A 23,975-nucleotide genomic window follows, 5' to 3' on the forward strand; every position below is an offset into this window, starting at 1 on the left:
CCAACCACAACTAAAAACAAAAAGTGACAGACACCATCCATTTAATGTTTTATTTACTCCTTCAGTATGTTTGAGCATCCCAAAAAACCAGCATCAGAGCTTAACTGGGAAAAGTTTTCAATTCACTACAACAGGGCACGTGTTACCCAACGCTGCGTGATAACACAAGTACTTCGAGTCCAGGGGGACATTATGCATTTAAAAACAAAGTAATCATTCTACCTCAAACTTCACTTTTCCTATAAACGTCTCCTTGACATGGTTTCACAAAATGGACACATTTACAGAGCAAAAAGAAGAAAACAAATTCACCCTCGCATATCCATTGTCAAAAAATGCATTTTATTCATTCACTTAACCTAAAAGAAAACAAAATGTCAAGTTTAAAAAAAACAAAAAAAACAAAGCCAGAGCAGTTAATAACAGGGGAAATCTGAGGAGTCTTCGAATCTTTAAAAGGATACAAAGCCGTGAAACCAGGACCATTTATTTTATGTCAATACACAACGTGAGTGTGCGCAAACAGAAGAGAGCTTGGCTTTAAATTAACGACACCACACAGGCAAGTTAAAATAGTCATGCTATTATCAGAAATTAAGGAAAAGTGATGGTGGTGGGGAGCGAGGGATGTGGCTCTAAATATACTAAATGTAAATATTAACAAGTATGAACAACGCCAGTGCAACCAGTTAGCAGAGAGAATCCTTTTCAGTGTGGTAGTGTTGGCAAGATCTTCCTCTTATTTTTCTTCACACCACTGGTTCTCTTTGCGTACCTGCGGAAGAGAGGGACAAATTAATCATCCACAAAGGTGTGGAATGCAACTTTGTGATCACCATTTTAATCCCATCCGCAACATCCAAGTGATTTCTCGTTGCTTATGAAAGCCTTTTGTTTTCTGACAGACAGCTGATGGGTTGGAATAAGTACCTGGGCTTCCTCCTCCTCTGTGAAATCATTTTTGATGTTGAAAGTCTTCCTGATCTCCTCTGGGGTTTTGCCTTTGATCATGTTGGCCACCGTCTTGCAGGTGACATCTAACAGGCCTTTGATGTCCAGATAGTTGGCGGCCTAAACAGAAAACACGGAGATATGAATGAGGAGCTGCAGGAGGGAGGGAAGCGGTGAAAGAGCACACAAGGACAACTGATACCTCAACAACACTTAGATCTCAGAACCCAACAAAGCATATTGTGTTTTGGATTTGTTATTTACACCTGAATAAAGTAAAAAGCGTAGTTTGAATTACCAATCAGTCTGATGAGGGATGATAGTTATCCCTGAAAAGCATTCAATTCAAGCATACAATTTATTTAATAATAATAAAAAATAAAAAATAAATAAAAAAAACCCACACACACCACACGACACTCCTTTCCCATGATCCTTAAGTAAATTACCCTGTAGAAACCATTTAGCCTTACATATGCTGACCAGTGATCGCTTAATAAGACTTCTGTATTGATTTTCATAAGGCACAGGAGCAGCTGCTGTGCTCTTCTGAACCCCTTCCTCTCAGCCTTTGTGCTTGTAAACATATTCAAGTCACGGGGGGTGGGGTCAACTCAGGTTACTGACGCAGGACCATCGCTTTCATTTCCACGAAGCTACAGACACACCACCCATTTATCCATCTCTTCCAGGCATTGCTAAGGTTACATTTTACATGAACCCCAACATCACTACATGTTGTTTCACACATTGAGAAAGGTGGAGGGGATTTTTTTTTTTTTAAAAAAAATGAATAAATGAGTCTTTCCAAATCCCTCCCTCTTCTAAACACAGTTGCCCAAACCATCAGACCTCCAGCTGTTGCTAAGCAACATTTGTGTCTTGTTTGAACTGGCCACTGAGCGAAATAAATAAAGTATAAGAAATCATTTTTCTAAGAAAGATTAAGCATATTAAAAGGACTACAAGAGAAAATAAACACTATATACACAAAGGTGCATAAAAGTGATTACTATTTTTTTTAAAAAAAGAAAAGAAAAAAAAAAGCCACTATATATCGACTCCAGCTGCTGACTCTGGATCAGCACCCCAGAGAGCCAGACCACTTCCATTTAAACCAATTCTGCTACAGCCAGTAGGATATTTCACAGACCTGTGACAGGTCCTTGTAGATTCCAGTAGATTTTGCCAACTGAAGTTTGAATACATAAAGAAAAATAAATGCCATTTCCACAGCTCAACTATATGAATGCACGCTGCTCTCCCTCTCTCTCACAAAGACTACTTGGAGTGGTAAAGATATCTGAGCATATTAAGGCAACATTTAGCCCACAGTGTTATCTTTACATCTAATATTACCAGTCTGTGACCCACCAAGGCTGGTGATGTAACAGCAGATTTTATAGAGGATTCAACTGGCCTAAAATTCTCAGCATGAGACAACTATACAACGAAGCTACAACACTATAAATGCATTAATTCACATAAGTATTTGGACTTCTCAGTGTAAAGCACAACCTTAACATTTAAAACCTCAAGCAAAAAAAATGTCAAGACTTTCGAGACTTTTGTTTAGCAGAAGAAGAAAAAAAACCACACCCAGAGTGCATGAGAAAAGCTTTTGCCTCCTGTGGTCAATACAAACAAATGTGGAATAATTCCCTTAATTGTAACGCACAACATCAACTTTCCTTCTACTTTGGTTTCTTTGCCTCCTGCCAGCTGAAGGTCTTGTTTTTACTGTCCACCGCCACCACATGTCAAAAGTTGTTGGTAGGTTTGTTGAGCTTTTGACCCTAAGACCGCATCATAGTTCTGATGCGGCACCGAGAGCACTGTTGTGAAGCACAAACCATTAAAAAGTAGCTTCAGAGAAAAGCTTGTGTTCCTTTTTTGGCTGTTTTTGGGAAAGCACCTGAACAGTTACGAAACAGCGATTAAAATCACACGACCAAAGTCCACAGCATAGTGTTGTCTTTATAGCTTCTGATATCGTACCCTTTTGTCATTACGACCAATAAAGAGAAGATAACGTTAAAAGTTGGGTGAAGTCCAGTGATGGGTTTCCTGCTGAATGGTATAAGAAATCTGGAAAAGAACTGATATCCTTACTCCACCTGACTTTTAGTTAGAGTCACACTAAACATGCGATTCCCTCTCTTGGAGGGAGGCAATTATCACAGTACTACCAAAAGCACAAACACAAAAGGAATACTGCCAGAATTACAGGCCTATATATGTGTTAAATGTTGATTATAAAATCTACACTGCAGTCTTATCAAATAGGCTCCAGTCATTTATACCAGACCTGATAGATGAGGACCAAGCAGGTTTTGTCAAAAATAGACCGGCACAAAATATTAGAAGGACCCTACACATTATACACCAAATACATAAAGACAATATACTGGCTGGGTTGATAAGTTTTGACAAAGAAAAAGCCTTTGATCGAGAGAGAGAAAGGAGGAGTGTCACTTCCTAATTTAAAAGAATATTTTCATGCTGCACAGATACGCCAGATAACATATTGGTGTAGTGATGATTATGGGGCTCGCTGGAAGGATGTGGAGCTCTCCACACTCCATGTCCCAATTCAAACAAACATAGGTATACAAAAGACCCCCGAATACATAACTAAAGACCAAGATAGGAACCCGATAATATCCTTTAAATTAAATAAATTTATAAAAAAAATAAATAAAAAAAAAAAAATCACTGAAAGAACGTGGAAAGAACATAAAAACAACTCAATCATTAAAGTGGAGAGAATTCATTTGGAAAAAAACTAATTTGCTATTTTATTACACCTAAGATTAAAAATAAACAAACCAATACACAACAGTGATGGAAGCTGTGCGGATGGATGGAACCAGATCATACACACATTTTCTAGAAATGTAGAAAAATTCACACTTTCTGGGTCAAAATTCACTCAGCTCTCTGTGATATATTAGATTATATAATTCCCAGAACTTGCCTTGTTTTGTATCTTGGATACTTTGAAGGTGCTGTACATGTAAAGGACCGCTACTTGGCTAAAAGTCTCCTTTCTGCAGCAAAGAAGGCCATCACCAAAAACTGGCTTAAGACAGAGGCACCAGGAAAGAAGCAGCGGGTAGCAATGGTGGAGGGCATAAATAAAATAAAAAGCAAAAAGTTGAGTGAAGTGCAGCAGCTCAGGACTCAGAGGAGGAGGATTAAGTGACAGACACATCAGTGGGATTATGTGACAGTCACTGCAAAGAAAGGGAGGGATACTTCACTGTAGCTAACTGCAGGGACACCATTGACAGGCTTGCAGTTTAACTGAGCATCTGTTAACCACTGTTTTTGTTTTCTTTTGTTTTAAAAAGGTCCTTTTTCTATTAAAACTGCTTCAATACAAATATAGACAACTCGGTAAGATCCATTTGCAATGATGTGATAATCAACCATGTGTTGCTGTTAAGGTTAGGTATAGGGCAAGGTTTTGCTTACACCTGTTAGTTGTAGTTCAATCAAAAAAAAAAAAGCAAAATAATTTAAGTATGTTTACCAGAATGAGTTCAAACAAGGTGCCTTGGTCCACTTTGAGGAACTCCTGATCCCATACAGGGATGTCATCTGTCCTTTTCTCCTTGTTCTCATCGTCCTCAGGAGGAGGGGGGTCATCTTTGTGATGAGTGCACCACTGAATCACCTGAAAAAGAAAGACAGACAATAACAAATAAACACGTGGTTTTAACCAAGGTAACCCATTATGCACAGCACCCATCAGCTGTTTAAACTGCCCATAAAAGGTTTGAATACCAAAATTAAATGGCAATTCTTTGCCACAAATTAGGATCAATTCACACAGATTCCAGGTCGTTACCTCCTTGTAAGAAAGTGTAGGAATGAGAGTAGTAAGGAGAAAGAAAAAAAAAAAAAAAATCAGAACTTCTGTTGCCAAAAATGTGATTAGATGATTTGCTGGCATGAAAATAAAAAGGTAAAACTGAGGATGAGAAACAATTGCATTTTGTCCATTTTTCCAGGTCCACCTCAAAACTTTGATGTTCAGATTTTGTTGAAACTCTGAACCACATCTGAGCCCATTACTCTCAGAAAATACATCAGCAGCTCTTTCCAGCTATAACACTGTCCAGCTATAACACAAGTTTCCTAGATTATTACAATGTGCTTCTAAGATGTGTTTTGATTGACTGGCACAGAAGATCATTTCAGCTTATTCTTTCAGCTTTAGCCTGGCAGTGCTAAAATGTTAAAACTATAAGGGGAAGGCAACCAAACCCAATTCAAATTCTTAGGCGAGCTTACCCGCAGGACACAAAGTACCACTCTTTGCCACTTACGAGCTCTGCTTAGACCAGGGGTGGGCAATCTCAGTCCACGAGGGCCAGTGTCCCTGCAGGTTTTAGATCTCACCTTGGGTCAACACACCTGAATCACATGATTAGTTCGTTACCAGGCCTCTGGAGAACTTCAGGACATGTTGAGGAGCTAATTTAGCCATTTAAATCAGCTGTGTTGGTTCGAGGACACATCTAAAACCTGCAGGGACACCGGCCCTCGTGGACTGACATTTCCCACCCCTGGCTTAGACCCTCTCACCATATACAAAAGTCTACATCATCTCCGAGGACACCATCACAGGCTAGAAGCTAGCGCTTTCATTTACATTTACCTCCCAACTACAACCACGAGCAAAGCCCAAAATTTCAAGGCACACAGATTCTATGGCCTCTTCTTCCAAATTCTTTTTTAGATTAGCAAATGATTATATGGCCAAACAATTTCTGCCCAGCCTGACCACCTAAAGTCATGAGAGGTAGCTTTAACACTGCTTTTTTTCCAGACATTTATTCATTTTAAATCTGTGGACCAGTGTTTACTTGCTTTACCAAAGAAAGTCATTCACTCCGCCTCTCAAATTTTCATCTTCCTTCTTATCAATCGGAACCTTTGTGTCAAGCCACACAACAGGCTGGGGTTCCACCTTAAACTTTGGTAAATATAATTTGCCTATGTATGGGAAATTAGTGTGTACCAAGTAGGTCTGCTGATAAAGTAAATAAGCAGCTCATTCATCACTTGTTCATATTATAATAAACTAAGGTTGTAAGAAAACTCCAAGGCATTTGCCTCACAACATACAGCATTTGGGAAGCATGGATCTAAAAGATAACCTTCTCCAGAGCAGGCGAGATGAACGCCATTAGTTAATAGCATCTCAGGAAGCAAGGAATCAACCCCTCCCACATCCAACAAAACACCACCCACACAGTCTGTGTGTGAACAAAAACCCATTGGACACTTCAATGTGTGCATTCTGTACCTTCTTGAGGATGGCAGCATTCACGTTAGGAAGGGGAACTGGATCATCATCTCCTTCATCATCCATTCCCAAATCTGTCAAAGATTCAAACATTACACATTTGTAGCCTATGTCCATATTATGGTTTAATTAAGTGGAGTATAAACCTTATATTTGTGAACTGCGGGGTGTCCTATTTATGGCAGTTGTGACTTGATAACCAAAACGTTTACCGCGATTCAACACTTACCTTCAAGCATGGTCTTAATGGTGACAGACTGTTTGGCTATCTCAACGTCCACCTCGAAGATTTCCCCATCAGAACTCTGTAGTTTTATTGTGGGCATTATCTATAAGGCAACACGTTAAGATATTAAAAGCCTGTGCAAGGAGACAACACTTCTGAAAACAAACTTACGAACCTTAGTAGTAAACACGCATTAGCAACTGCTATTCTACGTCTGGGAGTTAATTTGTCAGCTATTGCAAGAAAGATCGTTTACATGATTATTAGTCGAATACGGTAATAATATCCCAGTATATAAATAACTAAAAATTACCTGTGCGGACCTTAGTATTAGAAAAATAAACTCAAAAACAAACGTTAAAGCTTACCTCAAGCTAACCTACGATTAGCTACCGACGACACGGGCTAAACAGCGGCAATGCTAGTCGAGCAGCTACCTTTTATTTGAATACTGTTTATAGACAACTGAAGCTAGTGCGTGTTATTACTTAAAACACATAAAAGTTGGCTTCGCTGCTTTTTGCTCAACCATAATATTTTCATATTATCGGTTAAAATTTAGGCTAACCAGGAAGCTAGCGTTACCATGCACAATGTTATAGCTAAGCTAACGCCTAATGTCGACGTTAGTTGAGGCCTCTTAGCAGCCACAGCGAGGCTCTTCAAATAAAGACACAAGCAAAATTAAACAAAGAGCAGTTCATCCCAAGCTGCAAAACTCAACCTGGGCTAACTAAGCTACGTACCGTGACTGTTTTAACGCTAATCCAGAGGTCAATTTCCTCTGTAGTCAGCAGCAGCACCCGACAGACGCGCAAACACAGACAACCGGTGGTAGTCCCTGGACCAACCTAAGAGCCTGAGCCTACCTTCCGGCGACTAATACGCCTTTTTTCCTCGTAGGGGAGGGGTTAAGTATGGGCTCAAATTATCCACCCTTCTTTGACTGGTAATCTCAGGGTCCTTCTGCCTTTGATATTGTGAAATATCCCAAGTCTCTTAAATTATTCCAAGATATATGTATAAGTATAATGTGATAGGCATGTTAGGTTTGCATACTTTTCCCCGTATATTAGCATAGAACAGGATAGCCCTTTATTGTCATTGTACGTGTACAACGAAATCGTGGGTGCTCCACACCAACTGTGGCGGACAACAAGAATAAAAAGCAAACAGAAGAAATACATACAGCCAAGAGGGAATGTATACAAAACAATATACAATATACAAAACAACTCACACATTAGAGAGCTAGTGTTTGTTGACAGTCCGAAAGACCCAGGTGAAGAAGCTGTTTGTGAGTCTGGAGGTGTGGCCTCCACTGATCTGAGGCACCGATCAGAGGCCAGCAGGTCAAACAGGTGGTGAGCGGGGTGCAAGGGGTCACCTGTCTTGGTTTTCCTTAGACAGGATGAGCTTGTGATGGTACCCAGGGGTGGAAGAGGGCAGCCAATTATATTTTGGGTGGTGTTAATTACCCTCTGGGCAGCCTGTTCTCAGTTGTGGCCTCTGCCTACCCAGGCAGTAGGAGAGCACGCTCTCCACTGAGGAGCGGTAGAAAGCCAGCAGCAGCTTCTACTCCAGGTTATGCTGGCTAAGGACAAGGAGGAAGTGCAGCCACTGCTGGGCCTTCCTTACCAGGATGTTGGTGTTGTGGCTGTAGGTGAGATCAGCAGAGATGTGGGTGCCCAGAAACCCAAAGATGAAGACAGATTCAACCTGTTCTCCATTTATAATGAGAGGGTAGTGGACTTGTCTGTGCCTCCTGAAGTCCATTATGAGTTCTTTTTTTTTAGGACTTTCAGCTTCAGGTTATTTCCTGACCACCAGTAGGACAAGTGGTGGTCTCAAACTGAGCAAAGAAGGTGTTGAGCTCCTCTGCAAGTTTGAGGCTGCTGTTAAGGGTTGGAGGACTCTGGCCATGTAGTTGGCGAGGGCTTGGATGCCTCACCACACTTGGTGGGGGTTGTTAAAGCGTACATTGGCCCACTTTAATGCTGTCCTACCTTTTCTAGACTGTTTTTTACTAAGACAGTCTAGCAAAGTCTCAAACATTTGAGATGTTTAACATTGCTGTGTAATTATAATCTTTTTCTTCTGGTCGTTCCCTTTAACAATCTGCTGAGCATCATCTCAATCATCACCCCAGTATCCTGTCCTGTCAGAAAAACCCTGTGTTTTTCTTCCTTGTCTGTGGTCTTGCTCTTTTGCTGCTGCCTGGGAGCTCCCTATTCATCATGCTTTGTCCTGTATATCAACTCTGTCTTCTCTGCACATGTCCAAAAAAATGCTATCTTAAATATAAAGATATTCACGAATTTAAGATTCACTTGGGATAGATTATATTAAATAAGCCTTGTTTCATACAGTAATTTCCAAAATTAAAACCCTGCGTGTGTTGTTTATCAAACCGCAGCGTTTATTGTAGTATTTAGAGCTACCATTGGATGGCGCTTTTCCCCTATTACGGATCCTCTCAAGCGGTTTCCATGGTGCGTTCAAGTGTTCATTGAAAGCCATCCTTGAATTGATGCCACTTAATTTCAAAATAGTAAGTCATCACAGCACTTTAGCTGCAGTAGGACACACACAAAAATGCACAGTGGGTGTTATGACAGCTAAAAACTTTAATTTAAAAATAAAAAGTCAGATACAGTCAAAATTTTAATAAATTGTGATGTATTAGTTCTATAAGCATCCAAGTTCATAAAAGATCACTTATCTTTGGGGATATTAATTCTTCTTTATAGACAACAGGTTGTATACCAGAATGAGAAGGGCAAGCTTGGTTTCCTCAAAAATCAATGGATGCAGCAAAATAATGAAGATTGCAATGATCATTGCACTGCAAAGATCACTGAGATGTAGTGACTGCTGTTCCCTGTACTGTGGTTGGCTGGGGGAGCAGCAGCTTTAGAGCTGAGATACCAACTGAGTAAATTAACTGCCTGGCAAGGCTAGGTCTGTGATTAGCAGCAAACTGGACACTTTTGAAGCACTGGTGGAGAGCAAACCATCATGGAGGATCCTGACCACCTTCTCTAACAGACTGTTTCAGCTCTGCTGAGACAAGGACAGCCATCGGAAGTCTTAGCCACATGCTATCACCTTCTATAAAACAGTGATATCTGGCTGAGAGGCATCTGCCAGATTTTATTATTGGCTTTGCATCATCACTTAAATTGCTATAATAAAAACTAATTCACCAAATATGAGATAAAGTACTTATCATCATAAGTAAAACACTTCTAAATAGCATTCCTAAGAGATAAAAGATAAAAAAAAAAACTAAAAAAAACCAAAACTGGGTGCTCACGTTCATACTTGAAATTCATCGGTGGGAAAAATGCAAAATTGTGGTAAATTTTGGCATCAATGTAAATTGAAATTTAATCCCAGGACAATGCAAGGACAGTGTAATTCAAACCATAACACTGTTTTATATGAGGACAAACAAACAAACAAAAACACAAGAGCATATTCACATCAAGAAGCCACCTTCGTCTTTATTAATAAAATTGTTTGGTTAATACAGATGCTGTAGCTCAGAGGGAGTCAGTGAGCTGAAGTGGATGAACACTCAATGTAATCTTAAACACCAAGCTGTGTGACTGCAAAAAACAAAACAAAACAAAGCAAAAAAAATTTATTAATTAAAAAAACAAGAACAAGAAACCTTGTGTAGAGCTTGGGTTGGGAAGAAAAAAAAAGGAAAAAACAAACAAACATCTGTAGTGTGAAATCTTTTCCATATTTTGACATATGTTACATTTCTTTTCATTTACAAAAGTGCAAACAGATCACGTTCAGATCTACTCAATATAAGCCATGGCGCGTGGGACTCAAACAGCCGCATTCAGAGTAGCAAAATTTATGTCTTGGACCTCGGTGCCATCAGTCCAGCTACACAGTAACAGGAAAGGGAATTTAAACATTTCTGTTTTGTTTTTTCCATATAATGGGAAGATTTGCAATACAAGTCCTCGGCAATGGATATTGTTATGATTATGGCACACACTTTTTGGTCCATCCTCAGACACGGACATTGTTTTTTGCTAAATGCTTAAATAGTTGTTTTTTTCGTGTGTGTTGATATACAATGTGTACCGGTGTGCCTCCTGCACCACACCAAGTCTTTCACCCTCCCAGTTCATGTTGTCATCAGTTGAAAGTCATACTGTACAAATGTCAAAGGGCGATCAGAGTTTACAGGAAGTAGTCTGGGGTGCGGCGAGTGACGTGGGGCTCCCCTCTGCGAGGCGCTGGATCAAACTGCAAGCTGGGTAGAAGGAGTAGAAAGAATAAATACGATTTGTTAACCACTATATGTTTTATATACAATTACAGCCAAAGCTACCAGAATGCATCGTGCCTTAGATTTTACAGGGTTTAAAATAAAACCTAAAGATTTAAGACTTTTCGGTACTTACAAAGAGTATTTTAGGGTGTCGTCTAGTTCCATGATTGCCGCCTGGTTGCCGCAGCGGTAGCAGTAGTTGGGAGCGCTAAATATTGTCACCACGTTCCTCTCGTGGCACCAGTTGTAACCCTGAGGGAGGCAGATGCATTATTCACTGGAAATGTATAATTCAGAATAAACTGCAACTCTAATGCAAATCTAAAACTGAACTCGCCCTTGAACTCTGTATGACTGGTCGATGGTGATATAACCATTTTGTTCCGTTGTTCTCTGTAGCAGCCAGGCTTTCAACTCCATTTTTTTGTACGGTTAGTGCACTTCCAAAGGTTGGAGCTATTTATCGTACCGGCTCTTTGTTTCAGTTAAATTCATATTAGCGTGCTGACTGCCGGTTGGAAGAGCCGTCTTTCCTGAGCTTATTCACCCTCAGCAGCAGATGGATTATTTGTATGCACATCAAATGAGCCAGTGACATACCTCCATAACCAGCTGGTGGGCACGGGACACCAATGTGAGGCGGTTGGCGTGGTTGAAAGTCTCCGAAATGTCCTGACCGAATGTGTAGCCGGCTCCTCGCGGAGAGATGCCCCAGCCACCGCGGTCATCCGGGTCCGACCACAGCAGGTCACACATGGGACCCTACAGGAGACAAGGAGGAAACAACAAATTGGTTTATGGGCTGGATGGACTTAAACAGCCACTCTTTTTAGCTCAATTTAGCTTTCAAATATTATAGATGTATTTAAAAGGTCATTGTTACCTCATGTGGCACTTCCTGTAAACGGTCCAATGCCCTAATGTGATCCAGTGTATCTATGGATGGTGACAGGCCTCCATGAAGGCAGAAAATCTAGAGGGAGAGGAAGGAAAACATGAATCTAATTAATATTTCCTCTACTAATGTTTGATTCTTTCAGAACATTACGCTTACATATGTGAAACCGAGTTTATATTCTTACCTGAGAGTCTACCAAGGCAGTGAGGGGGAGGTAATCGAACAGGTCTGTGAAGTACTTCCAAACATTGGCGTTGCCATATTTCCGTAGACACTCATCATAGAAGCCATACACTTGCGTGATCTGTCTGCTCTCGTGATTCCCTCTGAGGATTGTGATGCGCTCCTGGAAGCGTACCTGAGGAAGAAAAAAAGAAAAAAAAAAAAAGATCTGAATGTTATTTTTTAATTCTTATTCAAATAAATAAATGAATACATTTCAGGTTTAGACAAAGTCAAATGTCAGAACATATCACTTACCTTTAGTGCTACTAGTAAAGTGACGGTTTCTACAGAGTAGTACCCTCTGTCCACGTAATCTCCCATGAACAAGTAGTTTGTGTCTGGAGACTTCCCTCCGATCTTGAACAGCTCCATGAGGTCATGAAACTGGCCGTGCACGTCTCCGCACACAGTCACCGGACATCTCACCTCTTGAACGTTTGACTCCTTTGTCAGGATCTCCTTTGCCTGGTTGGAAAAAAGAAATAATTCAATAAATAAATCTGCCTGGTTCAGGGTTTGGAAAAACAAATGATCCCCACTATCGAAACATGCCAAAAATGTACAAGTCTGAAATACCAAAAAGCAGCTGGGACAAAGCAACAATGGCCTAAGAACATTTTAAGTTTTATTCATTTAAACCTGCCACTGATTAGTTCCAACACAGAGGAAGTCATGTGATCCGTTAATCACATGCACAATACAATGTAATTTCCAGGGTCATTCTTTGTTCTTTATTTGAGAGCTGGACAATTTCCTGACTTCCCCACTCCCCAATTTCCACATCAGCCTCCGGGGAATCCATTAAGATGCTAAACAGTGATTATAGCATAAACCGAAACACCACCACCAGAAGCTCTCTATGGATGTAAGCCTCTAAAATGTGTGTATGTGTGTGTGTCTTTTATTAGTTTCCTGCAGGTCTGGCTTGCAGTGCTTGGAATTGCAGCTCTGACTGCACTGCAACATTTCCCAAAAAATCAATTAGTGTGACGCTTCACAACGCAAAAAAATGATTGGAGACTGGCTGTTGCCACTTCTGGATGGAAAAACACTTGGTTTGCTCTGATTATTCATTTAAGAGGACTCAACCAAAGCCAAAAGTGCTGTAGCAATGCAACATGACCGCTACAGCTAAAAGTAGATGCGATGAGAAATGTTATTCTTAGACATAGTTCAATCGACTCAGAATTCACCGTGAAGCAGTCGAAAACCTGCCGCTGCTGAGCGTGAGTCACTGTGTGGCCTACAGCTAATGCTTCTGGAGGTGGAAAAAAATAGGATACTGCTGTCTCATTCAATGCACACAGGAAAAATACACACCAAAAACCTGAAGCTGATATTTTATTTGAACAACCACTTTTTGGAGCCTCTCAGTTCAGAGCAGGGTTTTCTTTGGGGGAAGGGAAATGTGTATTTTTTTCCAGCTTAAAAATATACCCTGGCATTCTGTGAATCATTTTCACCAGCCAGCTGCCTGCTTGTTATGCGGTCTTTAGCTGCAGTTGCCAGATTAAAACAAAACAATAGGGGAACACTTTAAACAGCATCAATACTAAATCTGGACACCCACAACAAGCCCTGTTCCTGGAGTCAGTCTAACGTGGCTCTCTTCCAGCCACGAAAGCCTAATGTTTTGTCAGCGACGCAACCTGAGCAGCCGTGCATACTGTCCTCTTTAAACAACAGGGTGAGAGAGAGAATCGACAGAGTCAGAGTGCTATAGCTGGCCTGTCAACAGCAGATGGGACAAACTCAGAGTTAAAAGGACGGAGTTGCATCGCCGCACAATGCTGACCTATATAAAGCCATGAGGCAGGAGGCTTTTCAGTGACTGGGCTTAGCTTGGCAGGCTGACCGCTGTTTCTGCCTTTAAAGCAATTGAGCTGCTAAGCCCAAGAGAATATTCTCGATGTCTGCATTCAAGTCAAACAGCGGTAAGTTTTCATCCCAATCTCACGCCAACCCCTATTAGTGGTGTGAGGGGAAATAAACAAGCAAACAAACACGCACTTTAAGTAGGCCAGGTCAGGCTGTCTGGGATCCTCTTTACTTTTCACCGGTCTGCACTCAATTTCTTTCATTTCCTTTGCTCACAGTTTCAGTTTAATTAAGCACAACATGCAATTCAAACACTGTATAACTGGAGAAGAGCTAAAAAGACTAAATTAGTCTTGCAAAATCACACAACAGTGATAGGAATCTAAACAGTTTTTTGTTATTGAGCACAATGACTACTATTCACTTTCCCAATAAGGCAGATGAGAAATATAAATTAAATAAAGAAATAAAATGTGTTATTTCCTCAGCCTTGAGGTTATCCACCATGTCTGAGGAACTCTCAGTTCCTCCTCCAGCTAAAATAGTTTCAATAAAAACAGCAACTGCACACAGATAAAATAAATTAGACTTTTACTACTATATTTTTTTTACTCAGAAGCAACCAAAACAAGTATTTCAATAAGGTAAATAACACAAAAAAGATAGAAGCACAATTAAATATGAAATATGAACTCTTTCCCGCAAAGAGACGGCATTTGACGAGCTCCTCTGTACGCTTCATGACGAGTTTTGACACCTCATTATTTCTCAATAAACATGTGGTTTGATAACCTTTAAAAGAGTTTCTGGGTTTTTCCAACAATAGCTGCATAGGCACAGATGCAAACCCAGTCATTTTGTTCTATAACCAGGCCTCAAATATGTCAGGCACAGCTCAGTTAAGAAAAGAGCTACGAGGACTGTTATCCACCGACACATCAAGGTTTTCCACCGAGTACATACACAATGAAATGTGATGAAATCACAAAAAGATATGTGAGCCTTTGGCTTCGTATTTGTGACCGACCCACGAGCGTCTGCGTTCTTCCATTTATCATTTGAACACTCTTAACAAGTTTTTGGGTGTAACATTTGATCTTCGGCTCTGTAACCTTACACAAAAGTCGATGTGTAATGTGTTCAGTGACGTATCAGGTGTCACCTCTGCGTAAACTGATAACTTGATTAACATAATGTGCTTTCTCTTTATAGCTTTACGCACACAAAGAAGGGGTGGGGTGCCTGTCAATATCCTTCACAAAATGTCACTTTTATCACCTGGGATTAACTTCCGATTAAATATTACATAAACTGGAGAAGCTAAATCAATACAGTGTCACCTGATGTTAGGACTTTTCACTTCTCGCAATTTGAGATCGGATTTAGTGAAATCCACAAAACACGGTGTGTGAGGCAACTGTTTATCCACGAGATGTCCACTAACAGTATGTACTCTGGAAACCAGACAAGCTGTGATTGTGAAAAAGGATGACCACACTGATTACTCAAGCACCTCGTCCAAAGTACAGGCCACACCTGCCACGGAGAGCAAACTCTGCCCAGATTACGACTGCACTCAAGGCGCAGGACGGCCTGCGTTCAACAAAGTGCGACATGAAGTCAGCAGTTTATGGCAGCTAAATCAGTCATCAGTGTGGAAGAACCAGCCAAAGGCTCACCTGCAGACAGCTTCAGGTGAAATAAATCTGACAGCTCTGCAAGACTGTAACCACAAGCAATGACCTCACTCCTGATTTATGGTAGCTGAATGTTATGCATACTGCCGACCTCACCGAGTGAAACCACTGTAAAAATAATTAACACGAGCAGCAGACAAATGGTGGCAGGTTATGTCCAATTTCATTGGTATTTCTGCTATGACAGTATGAATTTTGATGACATGTATTTCACAACTCATTTTGCCTTGGATGCACTCACAAAGATCACTGAGCAAACATCCATTTCTGATGTTTTTTTAATGAGTCAACCAGAGATACACAGTGACCTCAGTTGCCAAAGAAAGCTTTATTTGCTCTGCTGACTTCAACAAAGATACAAAAAAAAAAAAAAAGGTCAAGCAGATGACATCAGTTCTAAAGTGGGTCAACTGCAGCAATGTGACCAAATGATTGCATCACTGTGGCACACTTTAGAGGTCTCTACGCACCTGCGTCATTGCATTTCTTATCTACCCTTAAAGATGGTTCACCCAACGCAAGATTCAAGATGAAGTAGACCAAGTTAACATGTTTCGAAAGATAAGAAAATGACTGTGGCTGACTGCAGCCAAAATACCAAAAAACACACGCTATACAAATATGGCTTAAATGAAGTAGAACCAAAGTAGCACAAAAAGATGAAGGAGAACAAATAAATAGAATAGAAAAAAAAAGAGGCCAATCCAAAAAATACATAAATCTACATATAATACAATAAGGAGCTTACAATATTACACACAGAAACCATCTCTAGATGATTATGTAACCCTTTAATAGGTTTATTTTTGGCCAAAGGAAAAAGCAGAAGGTCATAAAAAGGTTAACTCTCCCCCTCTGTGACACATTATTCATTTAATCACATTTTCTCTGAAAAATTGACAGCAACATCAAACCAGTATCCAGTAAGCAGACCCCAGTCTGGAGTCACCTAATTAAAACCTGGCTCAGTGCTAAATTTTCAAACCAATGACCTTACTTCTGTGAAACAAACAACTTTTGCAACAACATCCAGACTCTTAAGAGTGAGGAGCCTACAATAATGCAAACTGGGGAAACAATTAATCACGTTAAACAGAGGAACACTTCAAAGCATTGCCTCTCAGCACACTGACACCAGGCTCTGGCATGACCGGACTTCTTGTGAGACAACTGGAAGGACAGATTACACAGCACATCTCATTCCTCTGCACCCACACGCATCCCCAAAACAGACACGGCCTCTATCTGAGTCACAATGAACAGTGTTATCCTGAGTCACACACTCTGATCCCCTTAGCAACAAAGGCTTTCACAGTGTTAGTGATGCAACTCACAATCAATCATATCCTCGGCTATTTTTAAAATCCGGGAGGATGTTGTGTGGGAGCCTTCTGCTGAATGTATAAACAACATTCACTGGGTTGGAGGGGTGGACGGACAGATACAAGTAGACAGTGTGGAGAAACTGGGCTCCTGACAATGATACAGCCCCCCCCACCCCACCCTCAGCTGCTTTAATGGCATCTTTGCTCCATTAGGAAGGAAACAGGAAAGAGGAACGCTGCATCATTTGTGCAGCTCTTCCATCTACAGCACATGTGCTGTATCACCGATATATCACTCAATTATTAGCTGTTTGCTGATATACCAATATCAGTATTTACTACAGCTGATATATAGAGATTTAAAAGGTAAAGAGGAGGCAGGAGAAACACCCTTAAACCATGTTATAAGTGTTGATGTGGCAGCCTGCGACTCCCCTGTCAGCAACACGTGCTTGGAATGCCACAAACATGACAGCTGGCTGAGTCTGGCGGAGAGTATACGGGCAATTTATGACTTATTATGACAAGTAAACAAACTGAATTATCATAATATCTCAGTAAGGATTTATTTAAAGGAAAATCTACAGTTACAGTTGGAGAAATCTTTTTTTGTGTGTCTGTAAAGAAAAGACTTGCTGAGATATCACATTTTAAATCCCTGAATATTGTCATCACTCTCAAAAATCCTATATCAGTCGGGATCTAATGTGCTGTGCCAGTATAGCTATCTCAACAAGTGTTCGCAAGATCCGTCTGTCTTTGAGATAGTTCAACATACAGAAAAAAAAACGATGTGTTAAATCAAAGAGGCTAGTATAAACAATCCCTGTGTGCTTTCCAACTAACTCCATTAATAAAAAGGCCAATTTATATGCTCAGCTAAGCACTGACCACCACCACCACCTTCCCTCTAAGCCCTATGGAAAGGATCCAGTCCCTTTTTGGGATCCTGATACACAGTGTAATGAGCATTTAAAACTACTGGGACTCAAATGGAAACAAATATTGGGATTAACGTTCCGCTTGAGAATACCAGACCTTTAAACTTCAGCACACAGAACTCCAAACATGGTAGAGGGCCCAGTCTTTGTATCCTTTTAAAAGTCAAGGAGGGGGGGCAGAGCTGCAGCATAAAAAGAAAAACAGACTCTGAAGACTGTCCAAAAAGAAAAGAAAAAAAAAGAAAAAGCCTCTTCTGTCAGCATAAAGCCTAACAGCAAATTTATAATATTCACTATATACGCTGTCAAGTTATGGTGTCAGTCACTTGACTTCTGACACATAAATCTAACAATCAGAGGACAGGGTGTCAATTCTCCAGCAGGGGGAAGCCTAAAAATGGACCATGACCCAAGGCAGCAACAATATATAGCACGCTTTGGGCAAGAGAGCTTTCTAGAAAACAGAAATCCTAAACAGATCAAGATCAGGATTAAAACGCACAAAAAACAAATCCAAAACCCCAACAAAAAGAGTATTAATTAAAACAATCTGAGGAGAGAAAAGTGGTAAAATGTTTACGAGTAAATGCTCCTTTACAACCAGACATCCAGAGCCGGAAATCAGCACAGAGCAGAGAGATTGGGGTTAAGCTCAGCTCAGACCACAAAATCAAATGGCCAGTTATCAACCAAAGCAGAAGCATATGGGCATAACGACACTCATAACAAGTTAATTAAGGTTAGTTTAAAAAAAATTATAATAGTAAAGTAAGGAACCACCTTACACCAGCTTAAAGGTCAACTTCACACTGTGATGATAACATCAAAGGTCAGCGTCTGAGGGAAATTACCATTAAGTCACTTTTGAGCTATTTTTAACTAATTCTATGTTTCCAAAGCTGAATGATGCAACGCAGTGATGCAAAAAATAAAGCAAAGGACTAAGGAACTCAAATTGAAAATTACAATTCAGGCCACGCATTACTTTCATCCATTAGGTCATTTTTAAGTTTGAAAACCGCCCGCATTATTGCCTCGAACAAGTCATCCTCTCCATTTATAGACATGAGTAAACAGAAGGTTACAGATAATGGACTCAGTTTCCTGACTACCTGTGAGAGCTGCTGAGGGGCAAAAAAAGCACCACACACACAATCAGCTGGCAGTTTATTAGGCACATCTAATTAAAAACTAACAAGATTAGGACTTTGATGGCACGATGTTTGTGGAAATTGCCTTGATTGAGGCTTGCAGTGTTTTAGGAGACTGCAGTGTCTGCTGTTGCTGAATTGTGCCGAATTACAGGAGGTGTTTCTCTCATTTAGACTAGCCCTCATTCAGGGTGTTTTTTGGCTTAAAGGATTTTTATTGTCATTCTAACATTTGATGTGAAACAAAGTTTTGCACTCAGCGAACAAGAATGAGAACACCCAAGAACAACACATACAGAAACAAGGAGCAGGATATACATTTGCATTGTAATTTAGCATAAATAAGAAGTGGTGGACAGTGCAGAGCCCAGTGGTTTCTCATGTTTGTTATCTTTGGCTGGGAGCAGCAGAGACTATAGAGCACATTTAGGGCACTGATGGGGCTTTGGCTACATAAACAAACATTATTCATCCACATATAGTGAAGGTAAACAGACTGTGTTATCTTAATTAACAAGTCTGAGCAATTTGCTAATTTTTTTTTGGGTCATTGGATAACCAAAAATGTATTTTAAGCTCGACTAAACTAAGCCCCACTTAGAAATAACTTGTTATAATTGGATGGCCAAATGTCTTAAGTAGGTGCCAACTTTCTTTCTTTCTTTTTTTATTGCAGGAAAAAAAACCTCCTCGTTGATATAAATTGACTGGCTGGATTTATTACCCTGTGCCGAGAGCTATACAGTAAGCTTTTCCTCACCTTTTCATTGCTCCAAGTGGCTGCACCTAAACTGGATACAATCAACCTTAATAGGCTAAATAAAAGGACCCCAAAAGCCTGACTTTCTCACAAGAAATCAACTTTATCTCTTTCCATTTTGATGCAAACTGGCCACATTTTACCTTTACTATTTTCCAACAGCTTCCATACATAAATACTGAGGCATAAAATGAGGCAGAGCACTTCCACTCAGCACGGCTAAAAGAGATGCTGCAGTCACTGTCAGTGTGAATGAGCGGGGCTGTAAATGTGGTATGTGACTTGAATTCAAAGCTTGTGGGTCATTCTGGCAGCACGGTAAAGCACCAAGAAGCCCGAAAACTACCACATGTAATTTCTTATTTAGCGGTGTAAAGCTGTTTAAACAGAACAGAAGTCTGGGGCAACTCGTAATGATTGTCAAATCCATGCACAACGCAGTGAAATGTACACTATAGACGCCATTTTAAGAATGTCTGGAAGGCGGCGGTGAGGAGGGAGAAGACGTTAGCAATAAGTTAAGGGAGGGAATTAAAAAATAAAATCTTACCTTTTCACATAGTGTTTTTACTTGTCCCTCGGACAGCTGCTTGCATTCATTGAGCTGCTCGATCCACTGATCCAGTTCTTTCGTAAACGCCTTTTCGTCCATTTCTGTGTGTTTTCGGTTTTGCTGCAGTTTGTCACGTTAGCTAATTCGGGTTAGGAGACGACTCTCCCAGAGGTTACCGTCTCTCGAGGGCTTACAAAACGGCCACAGCAGAAGCTAATCACTCTCTTACTAACAGGCGCATGTATCGCTAACTGCCAGATCACTGTGATGATTTGACTGAATTGAAACTGGGAGAGGGAGGGAGAGGTGACAGTTAAGGATCCACCCTTGTCGAGCCGCTGGCGAGCAAATAACAAACTTCCGGTTGCGCTTCGAAATAAAAGCTTCTCGGCGGACAAGTTCTGCACCCTTATCTAAAAGAAAAAAAGAAGAAGAACTTGCTAGGCTTAAACATAACAACAATGCAACTAGAAAAAACTAGCATCTGGCAAATAATCGAGAAAAAAAAGAGTTTTTAATTGACCACCTTTTACAACTTTTCTACGTATGTAAATTGTAATTTTATGTAAACAGCTCAAGTAAACATTGAATAAATTTCTGCCACACTCGGAAACTTACACAGTGACAAAGGTTGGTAAATATACATAACATATATCCCAGAATGTCGTCTATTATGGTAGATGTTTGAGGATATATTATTTTTATGATGATGATGATGATGATGATTGTTATTATTATGTGAAGATTGCGTCAGACTAGGGTATTGTTGAAAAATCTAATAATTTCCGGTCTAACGCTGTGTGGTCTACCTTTACTAAAAACAGAGCGCCGCCCGAAACAAATAGCAACTAGAGACCTATGAAGGCTACCCACTGATTGGTTCCATGAGCTGCTTCCTGTGCAGTTTCATTGGCTCGCCGTTTATTGGGGAAGTTACTAACAAACCAAAGAGAATACGTCATGGCTCTGCGAAAGCATGCCGTGCATTTCGCGTTGTGGCTATGATGTCACTGTTTTACCTCCTTGTTGTCAAGGCCAAAAAATGTAAACAAAACAAAAGACAGCGTTGTCTTTTAACCACGCTTTCTTTAACAGGCTTACCTTCCGCATTGTATTCATTCCTCTCAGTTTCCGGTTAAAAATAAAGGTCGCTAGGCCCATTTAAAGGAGTTTATTGTTTGTGTACGGTATCAGCAAAACTGCCAAGTGATCTCACTCAGACTCAGTCCTAAAGCCAGTGACTTTCCAACAAAAACAACGATTAAAGATTCATTGATAATACATCTGTGCGTCACACATGTGCACCCACGATTCATCACTGTAATAAACATAATCAGAGTTAATCTTTCACAAAAAGTTCTCTCTTCACAGAAACACCAAGTTCACCTTTAAATAACACTATATTTTCAAACCATATTTACCTATATTGAATCGTTTAGGAGGCACTTGATAAAAACTACAGTTCCCATGTGATTTTTTTTTTAAATTGCCTGCATTTTGGCATGCCCCTTCGATAGCTCAGTTGGTAGAGCGGAGGACTGTAGGTATATGATAGCAGGAATCCTTAGGTCGCTGGTTCAACTCCGGCTCGAAGGAGCTTTTTGGGTGCTTTGAGCACTCTGGGATAGTAGAAAAACACTAAATAAGAATCAGTCCATTTACCATTTACTATATGTGAATTAATCAGCACGGTCAAGCCCCTGCTGTTCTTTGAAATTATGTAAAAGCACTCAGTGATTGAGGGTGAGAGCAACAGTTCAGGAAATATTTCGAATTAGAAAAATGGGGGGGGAGAGAGAGAGAGAGGGAGGAGATAAGCTTTAATTGTGAACATTGATCATCCCATACCAAGCAGTTTGTTAGAATGTGGCAACAACCTTTTTGGGATAAATTTGCTGACACTTTCAGCAATGACCCTGCAGTCGATTCACAAGAACCTTCTTTATATGTATGGGAAATGTGTATCAAACTATATCCTTTAAAAAGTTACTACACACTGTAAGTTTCTGACTGCGGCTTTAACAGTTTCAATTCAGCATACAACGTGTTGTTCTTCTTTAACTCTAAATATAGACCTATTATATCATACTGTTATGTGAAGTTCAAAGCAGGTCTTCTCTTGTATTGTGCAAAAACATAAAAGAATGGAGACTTTACTAAGCCAGGTCCCAGTTAATCCCAGAGTCAATTAAACTGGTAACATAATAAATCATATTTATTTTAGCTGGGGGATCTGTGTGGAGCAGGGATCCCACATCTTTTCTAATCAGCCAGAACAATATTTGTCAGTTTGTCTTTATTTTATTTTGTCTTTATATATATATATATATATATATATATATATATATATATATATATATATATATATAGTTTATACTGGAATTTGACGATTTCATTTATTAAAGAAAAAAAGCTATCCAAAACCTACTTGGCACTGTGTAAAAAAGTAATTGCCCCCTAAATCTAATAACTGGTTGTGCCACCCTTGGCAGTAAGAACTCCATCATCTGGGACTCTCCTCAGCTCTTTCTGGGATAGTGGCAGAGCTGCCCCTCTGTTGGTCTTCCTTGGTCTCTTGTGTTCTGGGGCCCTCTGGATGTCTGGAGTTTTGATCTCCTCCATACCTGCTTCATGCCCTGGTGGACGGTGCTGTGGCTCCTCACACCCTCTAGCAGATCATAACATGAAGGAACCTTTTAAAAACAAGCGCGTCCATGCTCACAGGTGTACACACGGGTGCTCACACACACAAACTACACCCTTTTTGGCTCCTACCTCAAAGCACACTGTGCGCTGTCGATATTACGTGCTGCACAATAATGTTTAATATTTAGTATTTACTGTTATATTCCCATATATCATTGTGATGTTGTTTATTGTATTGCTCTCGTTTTCTTCTGCTTGTTTTCTTTTTTCTTTCTCAACAGGTGATCCAGGTGATTGATATATGTATTTTTTTTTGTCTGCTTATTTAGTTGGTTTTTGTTTTTTTGCCCTTTATCCCCGTCCCTCTTCTCCGCTGTTTTCCCCCCTCTTCCTTTCTCCCTTTTCTTTTCCTCATTCAAGTCTGTCCCGTATCTAGCAAGTGAAAATAAAAAAATAAATAAAATAAACAATAAAAGGTGAATCAAATAGACCATTACGGCAAGGCTGGGATGGTCAATTTGGTTAAGTAAATCCATTGGGCATCTTTCTTCGCCTTTAGACAATAATTCTGATGGCAAAAGAACCAAACGGGACAGGCAAAAAAAAAAAAAAAAAAAAAAAGGCAGTAAGAACTCCAAACAAGTGTTTTGTGATAATTGATACTTTCAGTTTGTCTTTTCACTCTTTCACTTTGTCTCTTTGCTCTTTTACTTTGTGGTGGAAGAACTTTGACCCTCTCTTCTTTGTGAAATTATTTTAATTCAGGCACATTGGAGATTTTCCCAGCATGAATGATCTGTTTAAGAAAGTATCAAAGTATCTCAGTTGGATTAAATTCAGGGCTTTGAATGGGCCAAACCCTCATTTTGTTTTGTTTTGTTGTTTGTTTGGGGTTTTTTTTCCACAGTTGGACTTTGGTGGTGTGTTTTGGATTATTGTTCCACTGCAAAACCCAAGTCTTCTTGAGCTTCAGAACAGGAACTGATGGACAGATATTTTCCATCAGGATTTTCTGTCAGACAGCAGAATTCATGGTTCAATCATTTACAGCAAGTTGTCCTGGTCCCGAATCAGCAAAACAGCCCCAGACCATCACACTACCACCACCATGTTTGACTGTTGGTATGATCTTTCTATGAAATGTTGTGTTAGTTTTACACCAGTTTCAAC

At 40.1% G+C, this 23,975-nt stretch overlaps 2 protein-coding genes and 1 non-coding gene across 3 annotated transcripts; 1 reads left to right on the forward strand and 2 right to left on the reverse strand.

Annotated features, from left to right (window-relative positions):
• Positions 1 to 36: 36 nt before the first annotated feature.
• Positions 37 to 7,397, reverse strand: skp1 (S-phase kinase-associated protein 1). The gene is made up of 6 exons (XM_006785023.3): positions 7,241 to 7,397; positions 6,498 to 6,597; positions 6,269 to 6,342; positions 4,487 to 4,630; positions 931 to 1,071; positions 37 to 775 (listed from the first exon to the last, which is right to left on the reverse strand). Exons 2-6 carry the CDS (start codon positions 6,592 to 6,594, stop codon positions 740 to 742), a joined length of 492 nt encoding a protein of 163 aa, XP_006785086.1. The 5' UTR covers positions 6,595 to 6,597; positions 7,241 to 7,397; the 3' UTR covers positions 37 to 739.
• A 1,704-nt stretch (positions 7,398 to 9,101) lies between these two features.
• On the reverse strand, positions 9,102 to 20,520 carry ppp2cab (protein phosphatase 2 catalytic subunit alpha b). Its single transcript, XM_006785024.3, has 7 exons — positions 20,157 to 20,520; positions 12,170 to 12,379; positions 11,874 to 12,047; positions 11,675 to 11,764; positions 11,392 to 11,553; positions 10,925 to 11,043; positions 9,102 to 10,773 (listed from the first exon to the last, which is right to left on the reverse strand). Exons 1-7 carry the CDS (start codon positions 20,256 to 20,258, stop codon positions 10,701 to 10,703), a joined length of 930 nt encoding a protein of 309 aa, XP_006785087.1. The 5' UTR covers positions 20,259 to 20,520; the 3' UTR covers positions 9,102 to 10,700.
• A 1,146-nt stretch (positions 20,521 to 21,666) lies between these two features.
• trnay-gua (transfer RNA tyrosine (anticodon GUA)) lies at positions 21,667 to 21,755 on the forward strand. The gene is given in 2 exon segments: positions 21,667 to 21,703; positions 21,720 to 21,755. It is a non-coding gene; the product is annotated as a tRNA-Tyr (tRNA).
• Positions 21,756 to 23,975: the final 2,220 nt, after the last annotated feature.

This window comes from Neolamprologus brichardi, chromosome 10 (assembly GCF_056152115.1).
Source record: "Neolamprologus brichardi isolate AB-2024 chromosome 10, ASM5615211v1, whole genome shotgun sequence".
Lineage (NCBI taxonomy): Eukaryota > Metazoa > Chordata > Actinopteri > Cichliformes > Cichlidae > Neolamprologus > Neolamprologus brichardi.

What these genes read in the sequence shown, in the direction of transcription:
- skp1 (XM_006785023.3), bottom strand. Translation starts at nt 6,594, where the DNA reads ATGCCCACAATAAAACTACAGAGTTCTGATGGGGAAATCTTCGAGGTG. An exon ending in ATGCTGCCATCCTCAAGAAG is followed by an intron (nt 4,631 to 6,268) that starts GTACAGAATGCA and finishes TTTCTTTTTCAG; the next exon opens with GTGATTCAGTGGTGCACTCA. An exon ending in CCTTGTTTGAACTCATTCTG is followed by an intron (nt 1,072 to 4,486) that starts GTAAACATACTT and finishes TTTTCTGTTTAG; the next exon opens with GCCGCCAACTATCTGGACAT.
- ppp2cab (XM_006785024.3), bottom strand. Translation starts at nt 20,258, where the DNA reads ATGGACGAAAAGGCGTTTACGAAAGAACTGGATCAGTGGATCGAGCAG. An exon ending in CCCACCAGCTGGTTATGGAG is followed by an intron (nt 11,044 to 11,391) that starts GTATGTCACTGG and finishes TGCCTCCCTCAG; the next exon opens with GGTTACAACTGGTGCCACGA. An exon ending in GACACCCTAAAATACTCTTT is followed by an intron (nt 10,774 to 10,924) that starts GTAAGTACCGAA and finishes CCTTCTACCCAG; the next exon opens with CTTGCAGTTTGATCCAGCGC.